This window comes from Onychostoma macrolepis, chromosome 25, assembly GCF_012432095.1.
Source record: "Onychostoma macrolepis isolate SWU-2019 chromosome 25, ASM1243209v1, whole genome shotgun sequence".
In the NCBI taxonomy this organism is placed as follows: Eukaryota; Metazoa; Chordata; class Actinopteri; order Cypriniformes; family Cyprinidae; genus Onychostoma; species Onychostoma macrolepis.
In genome coordinates, this window is record NC_081179.1 from 1,806,731 (window position 1) to 1,820,766 (window position 14,036).

General features: G+C 29.8%; 1 protein-coding gene across 1 annotated transcript; it reads right to left on the reverse strand.

The window, feature by feature from the left end:
* Positions 1-598: 598 nt before the first annotated feature.
* On the reverse strand, positions 599-9,231 carry dbx2 (developing brain homeobox 2). The gene is made up of 4 exons (XM_058768132.1): positions 8,856-9,231; positions 7,063-7,137; positions 3,270-3,454; positions 599-2,001 (listed from the first exon to the last, which is right to left on the reverse strand). The coding sequence occupies exons 1-4, from the start codon at positions 9,229-9,231 to the stop codon at positions 1,792-1,794; spliced, it is 846 nt and encodes a 281-aa protein (XP_058624115.1). The 3' UTR covers positions 599-1,791.
* Between the last annotated feature and the right edge of the window lie 4,805 nt (positions 9,232-14,036).

Sequence of the window (14,036 nt, forward strand, 5' to 3'; positions counted from 1 at the left end):
TATACTTTTTTGTCATAATTGTCACTTTGTATCTCATAATTTCAACTTTTTATATCAAAATTATGTATAAGTATCTCTTTGTCCTAATTTTTATTTCATAATTATGACTTTTTATGTCATAATGATTATTTACCAAAGCATTTTCCTTATGTCGTGGAAATGTCATTATGATTATTTTCATAATTATGACTTAATATCTAACATTTACCTTTTAATGTCATAATGTGAACTTATATCTCATAATGTCATCTTTTTATTTATGTCATAATGATTATTTACCAAAGCATGTTTTTTTTTTTTTTTTTTTTATATGGCAGTAATGGGCCTCCATAGATTGATATCATGGCTGATTTTCAGTGCAAGGTGATCTTGAAGATGTTGATGGTGTGGTTGAACTGCTTCTCCACTGTGTTTGTTTACAGGTGTGTAATGGCTAGTTTCTCGTGTTCACTGGCACCTCGAGTGCCTTCATTTGGCATGTATTTATGTGTCTGAAATGAGATGGCAAGTGTTGCTCTGTGACTGTTGCTTCAATTTTTAGAGATTTGCACAAAGGGATGAATGTCAAAATGTTGAAGCAAAATAAATAAAGGTTCCATCTAATTTTATTTCAAAAGTAATGATTCTCATCTAAACGTAATTCAGAATTTACAATGTACACTTTATGCAAGATTAAAAATGAAAGCACATGTAAATGAGCTTGTTATGGCAATTAGTTGTGCATCTTATAAAGAGCTTAATGACCATAATTGCAGTAGTAAGGAGAATTAAAATCACCTAATTACACATGCATTTGCAAAGATAAAGAGCTGTAGCATTATTCACATTCATCATATTGAGGAATATATTACAACACTTTTGCACCAGTGAAACTTCATAACTTGTTCAGTGGAAATATTTTTACAAATTTGATAGAGCTCACACTCACAAAGAGCAATTTCTAGCCAATGAAATGTTTGAGAGAACAACTTGAAAATATGCATAAAATATTCAGTATAGGAATTTTGGTAACACTTTACAATACGGTCCCATTAGTTAACATTAATTAATGTACATTAACTACTAAAGAGCAATACATTTGTTACAATATATTTGTCCATTTTAGTTAATAAAATACAACTGTTCATTTATTGTTAGTAATTATGATTTAGTATCTCATAATTTAAGCCTTTTGTCTCATAATTTTGTCTTTTTAATTCATAATTATGACTTAGTATCTACTTTTTACTTTTCATGTTATAATTTTGTTTATTTATTATTTAGTATTTATTTATTATTGATCTCATAATTACAACGTCGTATCTCATAATTCTGACTTTTTAATTTCATAACTGTGAACTTCAGCTTTTTATCTTATAATTGTGATTTAGTGTCTCATATTTTTGACTTTTGTCATAACTATGATTCGGCTTCTCATCATTTAGACTTTTAATTTCATAATTATGACTTACTATCTCATATTTTTACTTTTTATGTCACAATTATAGCTTCGTATCTCATAACTTAGACTTTTAATTTCATAGTTATGACTTTTTGTGTCATAATTGTGATGAAATATCTCATAATGTTGAGATTAACATTAACTACTATTAATGCATGGTTTATAAGTTGTTGTTTTTTTCCTTGTTAGTTCATGTTAACAAATGGAAATGTATTGTAAAGTTTTGCCAAAAGTTCTGACTTTTCCATCACTTTTAAAGACATTGTAAATCACAACTGTAAAACTCCTAGATGTTTGCAGTTTTTGCGTAGAAATCTTTGCATCAAGAGTCTGTTCTCTCCTCGGATGTGTCATCTGGTCTGAGTGTTTGTGCTGTGCACCGGTGAGTGTGTGTGTGTGTGAGTGTGAGTGTGTTTGGTCTGCGCTGGTGTGTGTGTTTTGTCCGCCGGTTCAGATTGGCTCCAGAGCATCAGTCGCTCCATTGGCGGTCGTGTGTTTGTGCTCTCCTTCTCTCTGGAGTTCCTCCACTTCATCCTGCGGTTCTGGAACCAGATCTTCACCTGCAGGACACATGAACCGCTTTCAGCAAACTGGATCGACTTACAGAGTCGCTGTCAAACCGTAAATATAGAGAACGCATTTAGCTTAAAGCATTTAATCTGGTCAAATAAAACAGTTCAAACTTTTTTTTAAATTCTAAAGTCAAAAATTTGGCGTAAAGATTTGTAAATGTTTTTGGAAAAAAGTCTTCTCTGCTCACCAAGGCTGCATTTATTTGATCACTAATACAGTAAAAAATTGTGAAATATTATTACAATTTAAAATAACTGTTTTCTGTATGAATATATGTTAAAGTGTAATTTATTTCTGTGATCAAAGCTGTATTTTCAGCATCATTACTGCAGTCTTCAGTGTCACATGATCTTCAGAAATCATTCTAATATACTGATTTGCTGCTCAAGAAACATTTCTGAGTATTATCAATGTTGAAAACAGTTGTGCTGCTTCATATTTGTGTGGAAAGCATGATAGATTTTATTTTTCAGGATTCACAGATGAATAGAAAGTTCATAAGATCAGCATTTATTTGAAATAGAAATCTCTAATAGAAATGTCTTTTGATCAGTTGAATGCATCCTTCACTCTCAGAAATAAAGGTACATTTTTGTACCTATTAGGTTCTAATATGTACACTTTAATTACTAATATGTACCTTTAAGGTACCAAAATGGACACTTTAGGTACAAACATGTACCTTTTGAAAAGGTACCGCCCCAGTGACAGCTTTTGTACCTTTATTTCTGAGAGTGTTTATTAATGAAAGTACAGCTTTTTTCCACTGCTTACACACACAATCTTTACTTGCCACACAGTTTCTGAAAGCTGACACTCAAACAGCAGAAGCACACACCAAATCTGCAAAACCAGACACTAATTCTCAGCTTTTGACTCAGTTTTCAATTTCATAAAACACTTTTTGCAAAACACAACACACAGTTCTCTGTGTAACACATTAAAATCTAACAGGAATTAATATTGTGGCAAAGGTGTTTGCAAATGTTTGTTTTTGAGACGTGTTTGTGATATTTTGAATGCAGTGCTTCATTTTGCAAGAGATGTGAGGCATTTTGCATTTTGTGTGTGCAATTGTTGATTTGTGTGTAAAGTTGTGAAAAAAAAAAAAGAGGCAAAGTTTTGAAAATGTAAAGAGGTAATTTCTTTTTTTTTTTAAATGACTCACGCCAAACTTTTATTACATAGTGTATCACGGTTTCCACAAAACGATGAAGCAGCACGAGTTGTTGAGCGTGTGTTTCTGTGGTCTGACCTGCGTCTCTTTCAGACAGAGGTCGGTGGCCAGTCGGTTGCGGTCCGTCTTGCTGATGTACTTCTGCTTGCGGAAGGTTTTCTCCAGCTCTCGTCTCTGTTCCTCAGAAAACACGGCCCGCCGCAGGATTCCCGGCCGAGACCTGGAGCTCAGCGCTGGACTCCACAGCACAGACCCCACGCCCTCTGCAGGACACACACAGCACCACGGGACGAGACAGGGTTCCTTTGATTTATGTACTGTATGTATTTATGTATTCGTAGGGAATGTATAGGATTTATTATGTAATTTGTTATCATGAAATTTCTTAATTGCTAAGGAGATTTGTAATTTAAATATATATATATTTTAATTTAATGTAAATAAATACATCTATTTACATTAAATGCATCTATTTATTTTATTATTTTTTGACAGGGAATGTATAGGATTTATATATATATATATATATATATATATATATATATATATATGATCAAAAAAGAGAAACAAGACCTCTGTAACAATATTTTTAGTTTGCTGGGGTGTTTGTATTTATTTATTTAGATAGATAGGGAATGTATAGGATTTAGCACTGCTAAATATTTTTATTTTATTTAATTATTTAACTTTATTTTATTTTATTTATATATAAATATGTAAAAAAAAAAAAAAAGAAAAGAAAGAAAGGAGGGGGGCATGACCTCTGTAACAATATTTTTGTTGTTCGTTTGTTGGGGTGTTTGTGTTTGTTTATTTATTTATTTACTGTATTTAGGGAATGTTTAGGATTTAGGACTTCTAAAGATATTTTTATTTTAATTATTTATTTTACTTTATTTTATGGAAAGGAAAGTTATTTATCCTTAGGGTATAAAAATATTTCTGGGGGAAAAATGGGAAACATGGCCTCTATTTGGTTATTAGTTTGTTGGGGTGTTTGACTTTATGTGTTTGTCTATTTATTTATTTATATATATATATATATATATATATATATATATATATATATATATATATATATATATTATAAAGATTTATAGGATTATATAATTTATAGGATTTTGCCCTTCTAATGGTATCTTTATTTTATTTTATTTTATTTTATTTTATTTTATTTTATTTTATTTTATTTTATTTTATTTTATTTTATTTTATTTTATTTTATTTTATTTTATTTTATTTTATTTTATTTTATTTTATTTTATTTTATTTTATTTTATTTATTTATATGAAATGTATGGGATTTATCCTAGAGGTATAAATGTATATGAATTTTTATGATTTATTTATTTATTTATTTTCCAATATAAGATTTATCCTAAGGCTTACAAAAAAACAACAAAAAAACAGAGATAAACATGACCTCTTTAATAATACATTTGGTTGATTAGGTTTATTTATTTAATTATTTATTTATAATAGGGAATTTATAGGATCGATCCCTGCTGAGGGTATAAAATATGTATGTAATTTATGTGATTATTTAAGTGTGTTACATTGCAATTTCGCTATACTTTTCCGGATGGCAACAATCTGATTTTCCACGATTCATCAGAGCCATGTTTTCATTACAAAACTGAATGAACTGTTAAAATAAAACACATAAATGAATGACTAAACCTCTCAGGTGCTCTGAACACATTCAGCGATGCCTTTTTAATGTGTTGGAGAGTGGCCACCGTCAGCGGCGTGAGTAAGCAGGTTAGTCATGCTCTCTGCTCACTATTGAGTCTAAATAGTTTCCACTTAAACGCCCTATTAAAGGGTCAGCTGACCCTCAGCCCCGCCCACACGCCCGCAGCAAATGATGCATATCGCATTATCTTCTGCTCTCAGTGTTTCCTTTCAGAAGATGGACGCGTCTCATTCTCTGTACAGGGAGATGAGCTGGAAAAAAGTCTATAAAAGTCATTTCTATTGAGGGCCTCATGTCTACGGGGGCCTGAAGCAGACAGAATGGACGGATGGGGAGGGGAGGGGAGGGGAGGGCAGCTTTTAGAGCTCCGCTTTTCATTAGCGAGAACAAAAAGGCCGGAGAAGCGATTCCGATTAGCGAGCGATCCCGGGTCAGCGGTGGGGTCGCATGTGTGCGGTCGCTCTGAATGCGACGATTGGTCACGGAGAAGAGCGCCAAGAGCGCTGTGGGAAAGTGTCAAAACACTAAACTGTTTCAGGGAGGCTTTTGAAACACCCCAATCTGACAGATCCGGGTTTGCCGAGAGCAGAAGCCCCAGTGGAAGAGATTCAGTAGGGCGATAAAGATATCGCTGAATTCACCAGCATGCTTTATTTACAGTCATACTCATAATAATGTGCAATGAGGTCTTTCGTTTAAACCTGCAAATAAAGTTGAAGAATTTGTAATAATTTAGTGACATAAAATGAAGAGGAAATATAGAAATAAAATATGAATATTTTCATGGAGACATCTTTTAAGTTATGAGTATTAGTTGTATATTTTTATATACAAGGAAACTTATGACAAATTGAACACATATTTGATATACTCTATATATAAATAAAATATATAAATAATTTATTTTATGCCTGTATTTTATATATAAATATTTTCTTTCTTGTATAAATATTTTATATAAGCTGTGACTGTGATGACAGAGAAATATTTTGTATATAAATACATATATAAATATTTAGATATATTTTACATATAATAAAATATATATAAACATTTTCTGTTGTTTATACATATTTTATATATATATATATGAAAGAAAGGTTATGACAAAATGAAGAAATATTTTTTAAATAAAAATTAGTGCAGTCAAACGCATCCAAAATAAAAGATTTTGTTTACATTATATATGTGTGTGTAGTGTGTATATTTATTGTGTATATAAATACACACACATGCATGTATATATTTCAGAAAAATAAGTTACGTTTATATATTAGATATATTTATAGAATTTCTATGAATATAAATACATACATGTAAATACAAGTAAATATTTTCTAAATATATACATGCATGTGTTTGTATTTATATATACATAATAAATATACACACTGCACACACATATATTATGTAAACAAAAACTTTTATTCTGGATGCGATTAATCGCGATTAATCGTTTGACAGCACTTATAAAAATACAAATAAAAATATATATTTTCTTTTATGTGTAACTAGTTTTTATATAAAGACAGATTGTGACAAAAATTAAGAAATTCTTGATATATAAATAAAATACATGTACATTTTTTCTTCTATGTATCAATATTTTATACATAAAAGTTAGGACATAAAATGAAAAAATATATATTTTATATATAAATTAAATGTAAGTAAAGAAGTGACATTGATCATGTGAGGCTGTACAAATTTCAATACAGCTTTTCTCTCAAAATGTTATTCTGATCATATAATTATAATTTTATTAAATTACATTATTATTATTATTATTATTATTAAATAAAGAAAAATAGAAGCATTTTCACTAGAATTGTCAGACTCTGCATTTTAGAATGTTGCTATGTGGTTGCTAGGATGTTTTGAGTTGTTACCAGGTGGTTGCTAGGGTGTTGCTATGTGCTTGCTCTGTGACAAAATATAAATATCTTTAGATTGAAATAGAATTTGAAGGCATTTTTTGACTTCTAAATGGCTGCTGCTCATCTGGGCTACTGAATGTGCGTCTTATAGCACCAAATTCATCCAACCTGTGTGTGTGTGTGTGTGTGTGTGTGTGTGTGTGTGTTCATGAAGACCGGTGAAAGGTAGGGGAATTAGCTATGGCCATTATGCACAAAATGAGCGATTTGTAGAAGTGTGTGTGTGTGTGTGTCTTACTAGGGAACCGAGGAGCAGACGATATCACAGGTCCAGATCCAGAACAGCGGGGCAGAGAAACACCGGCCATGATAACTGAAGACGAATGAGTGCAAACTGAGCTTTAATCACATTATATCACATGAATCTGCAGCTCAAACATCATGTTAAAAATACACATGAGCAGTTCAACGTTTGGACACATTTAACTGAGTTTGTTTTCTAGATTTATACATTCCTTGAAAAAAATTAAATTGAATACATTTTCTTCAAATGTTGAATGAAAAACATCAAGTGCATTATACATAACGTTCACTGAGAGCATTTTTGAGCTTAACATAATTCCAATACTGTTATTTGTGATATTTCATAGCTTTTAAATTATTCTTACTATTATTCTATCATGTGAAAATAGTCAATAAATAATTATTATACATGTCTAGATGTTATAGTGATAGTGTGCAGAATGTACTGTATTTCTGTGATTAGATTCTGAAAAGTAGCTAAACAACAAGTAAATAATATGTATGCAATGCGTAATTATGTCCATATATGTTAAAACTAATTAATTTTAACAACATATGAATATGCGGGTAATTGCATTCCAGAAATTCAAATTAAACAACTTGACAGTGTTGTGATTGGTAGTGTGATATGCATCATTAAAAACTACTTTAAACAATATTTTTCTAAATTCAGTATACTAATAATTTCATTAAAGCCTTAATATACATTAAAATATTATTAAATACCAAGAAAAAAAAATAGAATTAGGATTTTAGGTTTTAAAATAAAATAAAACCAGTTACCCACATGTTGATGCTGATGTAGAGTGAAAAATGTGACTGTTTTAACTCTCAGCACTGTTTGTAAATGTAGATGTATTTTCACAAAGATATCGAGTCTGAACTAATCAAAGCTTTTAATTTAATTCAAAATCAATTGAATTTCTTTTGATGATGTTATGAGAATGTTAAACTTTAAATTATTGTCATAGTTATCTAAAACTAAAAGCATAAGAAACTTATTTTATTTCATCAAGCTGCCAAGGCAAAATGTCTCAATTTCATTTAAGTGAGCTTGATGTACTAAAATAACAAACTAAAACTGAAATTAAAAAAATTAATAAAAAATAAATATTACAAAAATGAAATAAAATTACAAAACACAACAAAAATGCTAAAAACTAAATAAAATTAAGATTAAAACAGAAAATATGAAAATAAAAAAAATATTTTTTAAATATTCATAAAAACTATAATAAACTAAAACAACATTTTCGTTACTTGAAATAATTTTTTGTTTTTAAATTAAACTTATTTCAGCTAGTTGCCAAGGCAACATTTCATTTAATTGAACTTGATATATTAAAATAACAGAATAAAACTTAAATAAAAGATTATTAAAAAAAAATAAACATTAAAAAACAAAAACAAATAAAATGACAAACATACTAAAACATAAAAATAAAATTAAGTTTAAACCAAAAATTATAAAAATGTAAAAAATATATATATATTTCAAATATTCATAAAAACTGTACTTGAAATAAAATATTTTTAAAAGTTAAACTTACTTCAGCTAGCTGCCAAGGCAACATTTCATTTAATTGAACTTGATATATTAAAATAACAAACTAAAACTGAAATAAAAAAACAAATAAAAAAAAAAACATATAAAATTACAAACAATACTAAAAACGAAATAAAATTCAAATAAATAAAAAAAAAAATAAAAAAAAAAGAATATATATAAAATATTCATAAAAACTAAAACAACAGCAGGTGAAATGCATCTCTCTCAGGTGGTTTTACCTGACGGTGTCTGACCTCGTTCCCCGTCCTGAGAAACACACCTGGCCTTCACCATCAGCCCCAGCGGCCCGTAAACCAGAGCCGGGAAGCATCTCTTGGGACGAACACCTGGCGCAGGTGAACTCAGCAGGTTCTCGATCAGAAAACACTTCCCAGAATTCCCGAATCCCGGATGAGGAAAGCCAGCCATGTCGTTCAGGTTCCTCGTCCGTTTTAAGACATCATCCTCCAGTCTGGAGCGCTCAGAAGAGTTTCTCCCTCTCGTGTGAGAGTTAACTTCATTAAAAAGCACAAAGAAGACAATGCGGCGCGCTGTGATTGGCTCTGATAAGACTGGCTCTTTCTGTGGGACGGAAGGTGGAACCCCTTCATTCATTATGTCAAAGCTCCCATTAAATGATAGACATTGGAGACAATGGACTCCCGGCCAAAGTTTAACTTGCACACCAAACAGAGCCCGGCGGCAGTAAATAGTAATATCTTTTTTCAGCGCAGGCCATTGAGAAGGCCATTGAGAGACGGCCTGGAAAAGTATCTGTGCCTCAGTCTATCAATGTGGACTATATTTCTTTACTTTATTGTTGGCCGTCCTCATAGCTGCGGACAATGAGAGCTTGTTTGCAATCAACAAGTGCTATTTTACAATAATTAATGCATGTGAGAAACTCACAAAAAGTTTTCAAGAAAACGTCCTGAATTTCTCACCCCCAAATCAGAAGAAATAAATCAGAAACAAGGTTTTGCATGAAGCCTAATTTTAGTATCATTAAGATTTTTTCCTTAAAAATTACGCACATTGCCCTAATTTAATAAAAAACAGTATGGATAACATAAATAATGATATAAAAAGTAATGATATATTATTTAAACTGTTTTTTTGTTTGTTTTTTATGTTGTGCTGCCTGTACGCTAAATTACATTTTTATCAAATCATTTTATTTTAAATAATTTCACACAAATGTATGGCATTACAGTATTAAAAATAAAAAAAGCTTCATTTTCTTGATAAAAAATATTATTATTTTTATTATTATTTTAGGGTAAAGATGAAAAGATCAAATCAAATTTTAGCATAGTTAGGATTATTTTCTTAAAAATTAAGCATGAAAATCAAGCAAAAAAAAAAAAGAAAGAAAGAAAGAAAAGAAAATCTCTTTACCATTACCATAATGTGAAAAAATAGTGATATATAGTATTTAAGTTGTATTTAAAATGTAAATCTCATGCCTTTAATTTATGGTAAATTACTTCTTTTTTTTTTTTTTAAATCATATTTTTTTACAATTTTTATGGTATAAAGGATGTTTAATGATTATTGAGAATTACAAAAAACAGACTTAAAAAAAAATGCAAAATAGGGTAAAACATGAAAAGATTAAATTTTAGCATCACTAGGATTATTTTCTTAAAAATAATGTCAAAAATAATGATGTTTCATATTTAAACTGTAAATGTAATGCTCTTTGTTGTATTTGCTGTACTGCCTTTAATTTATGCCAAATTATATAAAAAATTGTATCTTAATGTAATTTGGCATGAATTAAAGTATTATTATTATTATTATTATATGATAAAAGGATATTCAAATATGTCTTCCAAATGAAAAATCCCTAAAAATGTATTTTCTGTTGCAAAGCAGAAATGTTATGAAACCCAAATCTGCTTTTGTTCAACATTGCAGGCAAAAAGTTGTGAACATTATTTTACTTTTACCAAGAGTTTTCAGAGCGGCTGCAGACTTGTTAGCGGTTCCCATCATGCTTGTTTTCAGTCGTGTCTCTGTCGAGAGATGCTGTAATGAGGCTGCGTGTCGCTCTTTCATCAGAATCACAAACACAAGCGTTTACTGCTCAAGAGACAATCTGAAGAGATACAGACTTAAGGAGATGCCATTTGTGATTGTTCTCTCCTGTGCAATTCACCAGTTGTTCTTTGCAGAATGTTTTCCTTCTACAAAGATAATGATACAACTAATAAAAACATAATGTTTTAATACAATATAAATATATATATATTATATTATATTTAATTCTCAAAATGCATTCAAAATCTGTATACTTAAGCCATATTGTATCTGATCAGCAACTTATCATTAATGAGTAAATGTGACAAAAATTGAATGTTTTGAATGTTACCATATTATTACTGCATTTTTCAAATTAATTAAAAAATTTAGAAATTCTTTGAAATTTCAAATTATACATGAACCACACCAAAAAAATAATAAAATAACTATAATGCCAAATTTATATATTGATGAGAAATTTATTTCTAATAAAACAACGTACACATTACTCTAAAAAGTTTTCAAACAAAATAAATTCATTTTATTTGCGTAACCCTTCACTTTCAGATGAATAAAGTGATGCATTTTTCACACTGCAATAGTTTGCCAATAGATGCACATATTCATATTCATGAGCAGAATTCAGTCCCAAAAGTGTGTGAGATATGGAGAAAAGGTGAAATATACTTTACAAAAGGTTTCCCACTAATATAACTTCATAGATCATTTTATATAAGTATTTTAACACCTAATGGGACTCCATACGTACCTGAATCAAAAATGACCCAAATATTAAAATGGTTATATCTCATAAAAAATTATTGCAAAAAATCTGAAAAAAAAAAAAAATGTGTATATTGAGGGTTTTTAAGCATTTGCTAAATTTGATTGGCTTACTAAAAATGATGCTTTTGTTTTTTTTTAGAATTTTTTGCATATCTCTTCTGGGTCAAAACGCACTCAAATGGCCTGGAAATGTGTCTCTGTCAGAGCAGAAGTGTGCTGTGTCCAGATCTGCTGGCCGTAAACAGGCATGTCCCAGCGCAGGGGGGACCCGGGCCAGTCTTTTGGGGGAAACATCACCTCATGCTGGGCATGCTAATCGCCGCAGACAGCCGCTCTCTTTGTCCCCTCGACACAGAGCCAAAGGGCACATGTAATCAAATTTGCAGTTTTATTGGCCTCGCTGGTAGCAGGCAGGCCGCCGGCCGATGAATATGTAATGTGTGTTAACGCACGGGTTATAGATCAAGAAATGAACTTGTGACTAATCAGACGAACAACAAACGTCAAAGCGGTTAGCGGTGTGACGGAGAAACTCTAAACTCAGTCCAGAACCAGACTGCACTGATGAAAGCATTCAAACTCTTCCTGATATTAAAACCAAGCTGGTGGAGTTGAACACCTTGATGAAGCATCTTACAGTTTTTCCAAAAGTAAATGACAATTGCAAATAATGTAATTATTGCATTTTCCATAAAATGCATTTTTGGATGCATCTTTAAGATACACGAGAGAAATCTATTTAAAATAAATGACCTCTACACAGAAAAAAAAAAAGTGATTCTTGCTCTTGAGAATTATATAATTTATAATTGTTTTCATATTTTAAATAAAATATATTTATAAAGTTGAATGTACATTTTTTTTGGACAGTGAGAGGTTAAAAACAAGTAAAATACACAAAAATAAAAATAAAATAAGTAAATGTTTACATGTATGTATATAATGGGTTTATGTGTATATGTGTGTCTAATATATGTGCAATTTATGTAATAATAATGTGTAATAATTTTACTATTTATATCTTTTGTGGAGAGGTGGGACACTTGTTTATATATGTTAAAATATGCAAAAATATCCCAAATAAAAAATCTAAATTAAACATTTAATTGTAAATATATATATATATATATATATATATATATATATATATATATATATATATATATGTATATATATATATATATATATATTTATTTTTCTTTTTACTATATTTGTATTAGTAGTATTTTATATATTTTACAAGATTACTAAAATAAGTAAAATAAATGGTTTATATAAAAGTATTTATATATTTTTGGGGAACTAAATATTTATATATAAAATAAATAATGCATTTTAAACATATAATTGTAATTTTTCCCCTATTTTTTTAGTAGTTGTATTTTATATATTTTACTAGATTACTAAAATAAGTAAAATAAACAGTTGATATATAATTTATTAATATCTTTTGTGGGGAACTGAACATGCATACATAAATAAATTAAGCATAATTAAACATAATTGTAATTTTTACTATTTTTATTAGTATTTTATATATAATAAAATAAATAAATAAATAAAATAAACATTATATATATATATATATATATATATATATATATACATATATATATAATGTTTTGTTTTGTGCTTTTAAATTATTTGTTTAAATATGCATATGCATAAACATTTATTTTGCTTATTTTAGTAATCTCTCTCTCGTCTCCACTGTTCTAGTCCGCGTGGTTTTCCCAAACAGGCAGAATTAGTGCTTTATGAAGTGGAGTCACTAAAACATTAGTTCATGTGAACCTATTTGAAGCTTTTATTCCTTTTAAAGGACAACTGAAAACTGAGAGCCCTCACTGAGAGTGTGTGAAGAGCCGGGCGCAGTCCTCTGGATGTGAGAGCAGCTGTGAAAGGTCTCTCTCCTCTTTCACGCCGCGACCTCTTAAAGCGGCCGTCTCTCAATGGTTCTGTCCTCTGGGCTCTTCACACGCTGAATGGAGGGCCAGGCTCTGAATCAAAGAGCACAATGCGGGGAGACCCGGGGCCGAAGCACGGCCCCTAATGCATCTGTGCGGCTGTAATGAGGAGAAACTCAATCAGGCCTGTTTGATTCACGCTCACAAACCATGTTGGATGCCATTTTCTTCAATAAACATATCATAAACACATGAAACTGAAAAGACGTTCGATGAGAGTCAAACTTCACTTCTGATAAAGCAGTTTCCTATAATAGCAGTCAATAACATCCCATTAAATAAATCATTTTTGAACCAGTTTAATGAAATGAACTGTCCAAATGAACCGATTCACTAAAATGAATCAGATATTCTTGAAGAGTTTGTTTGAGTATCATCACAATACACTATTGTTTTCATATATATATATATATATATATTTCATTATATATATTTTACAAATATGACATATATTTTATATATTGTATATTATTTATATTATATTTAAAAATATTTATTCAAGGTGTATGTTGTCATCTGTCATTTTCATGTGTAAAACATTAAAATTACATTTTATTTTATATTTTTAATAATTTTGAATGGTTTCTATTATTGGTATCCATCATTTTCATGTGGAGAAAATCATTTAAAAATTACAATTTA

Bases quoted from the DNA above. Each gene is read 5' to 3' on its own strand.
- dbx2 (XM_058768132.1), bottom strand. From the start codon at position 9,231: ATGAATGAAGGGGTTCCACCTTCCGTCCCACAGAAAGAGCCAGTCTTA. The intron at 7,138-8,855 runs GTAAAACCACCT...ATTCGTCTTCAG, and splicing joins ACGAGGTCAGACACCGTCAG to TTATCATGGCCGGTGTTTCT. The intron at 2,002-3,269 runs GTCAGACCACAG...TGTGTCCTGCAG, and splicing joins TCTGTCTGAAAGAGACGCAG to GTGAAGATCTGGTTCCAGAA.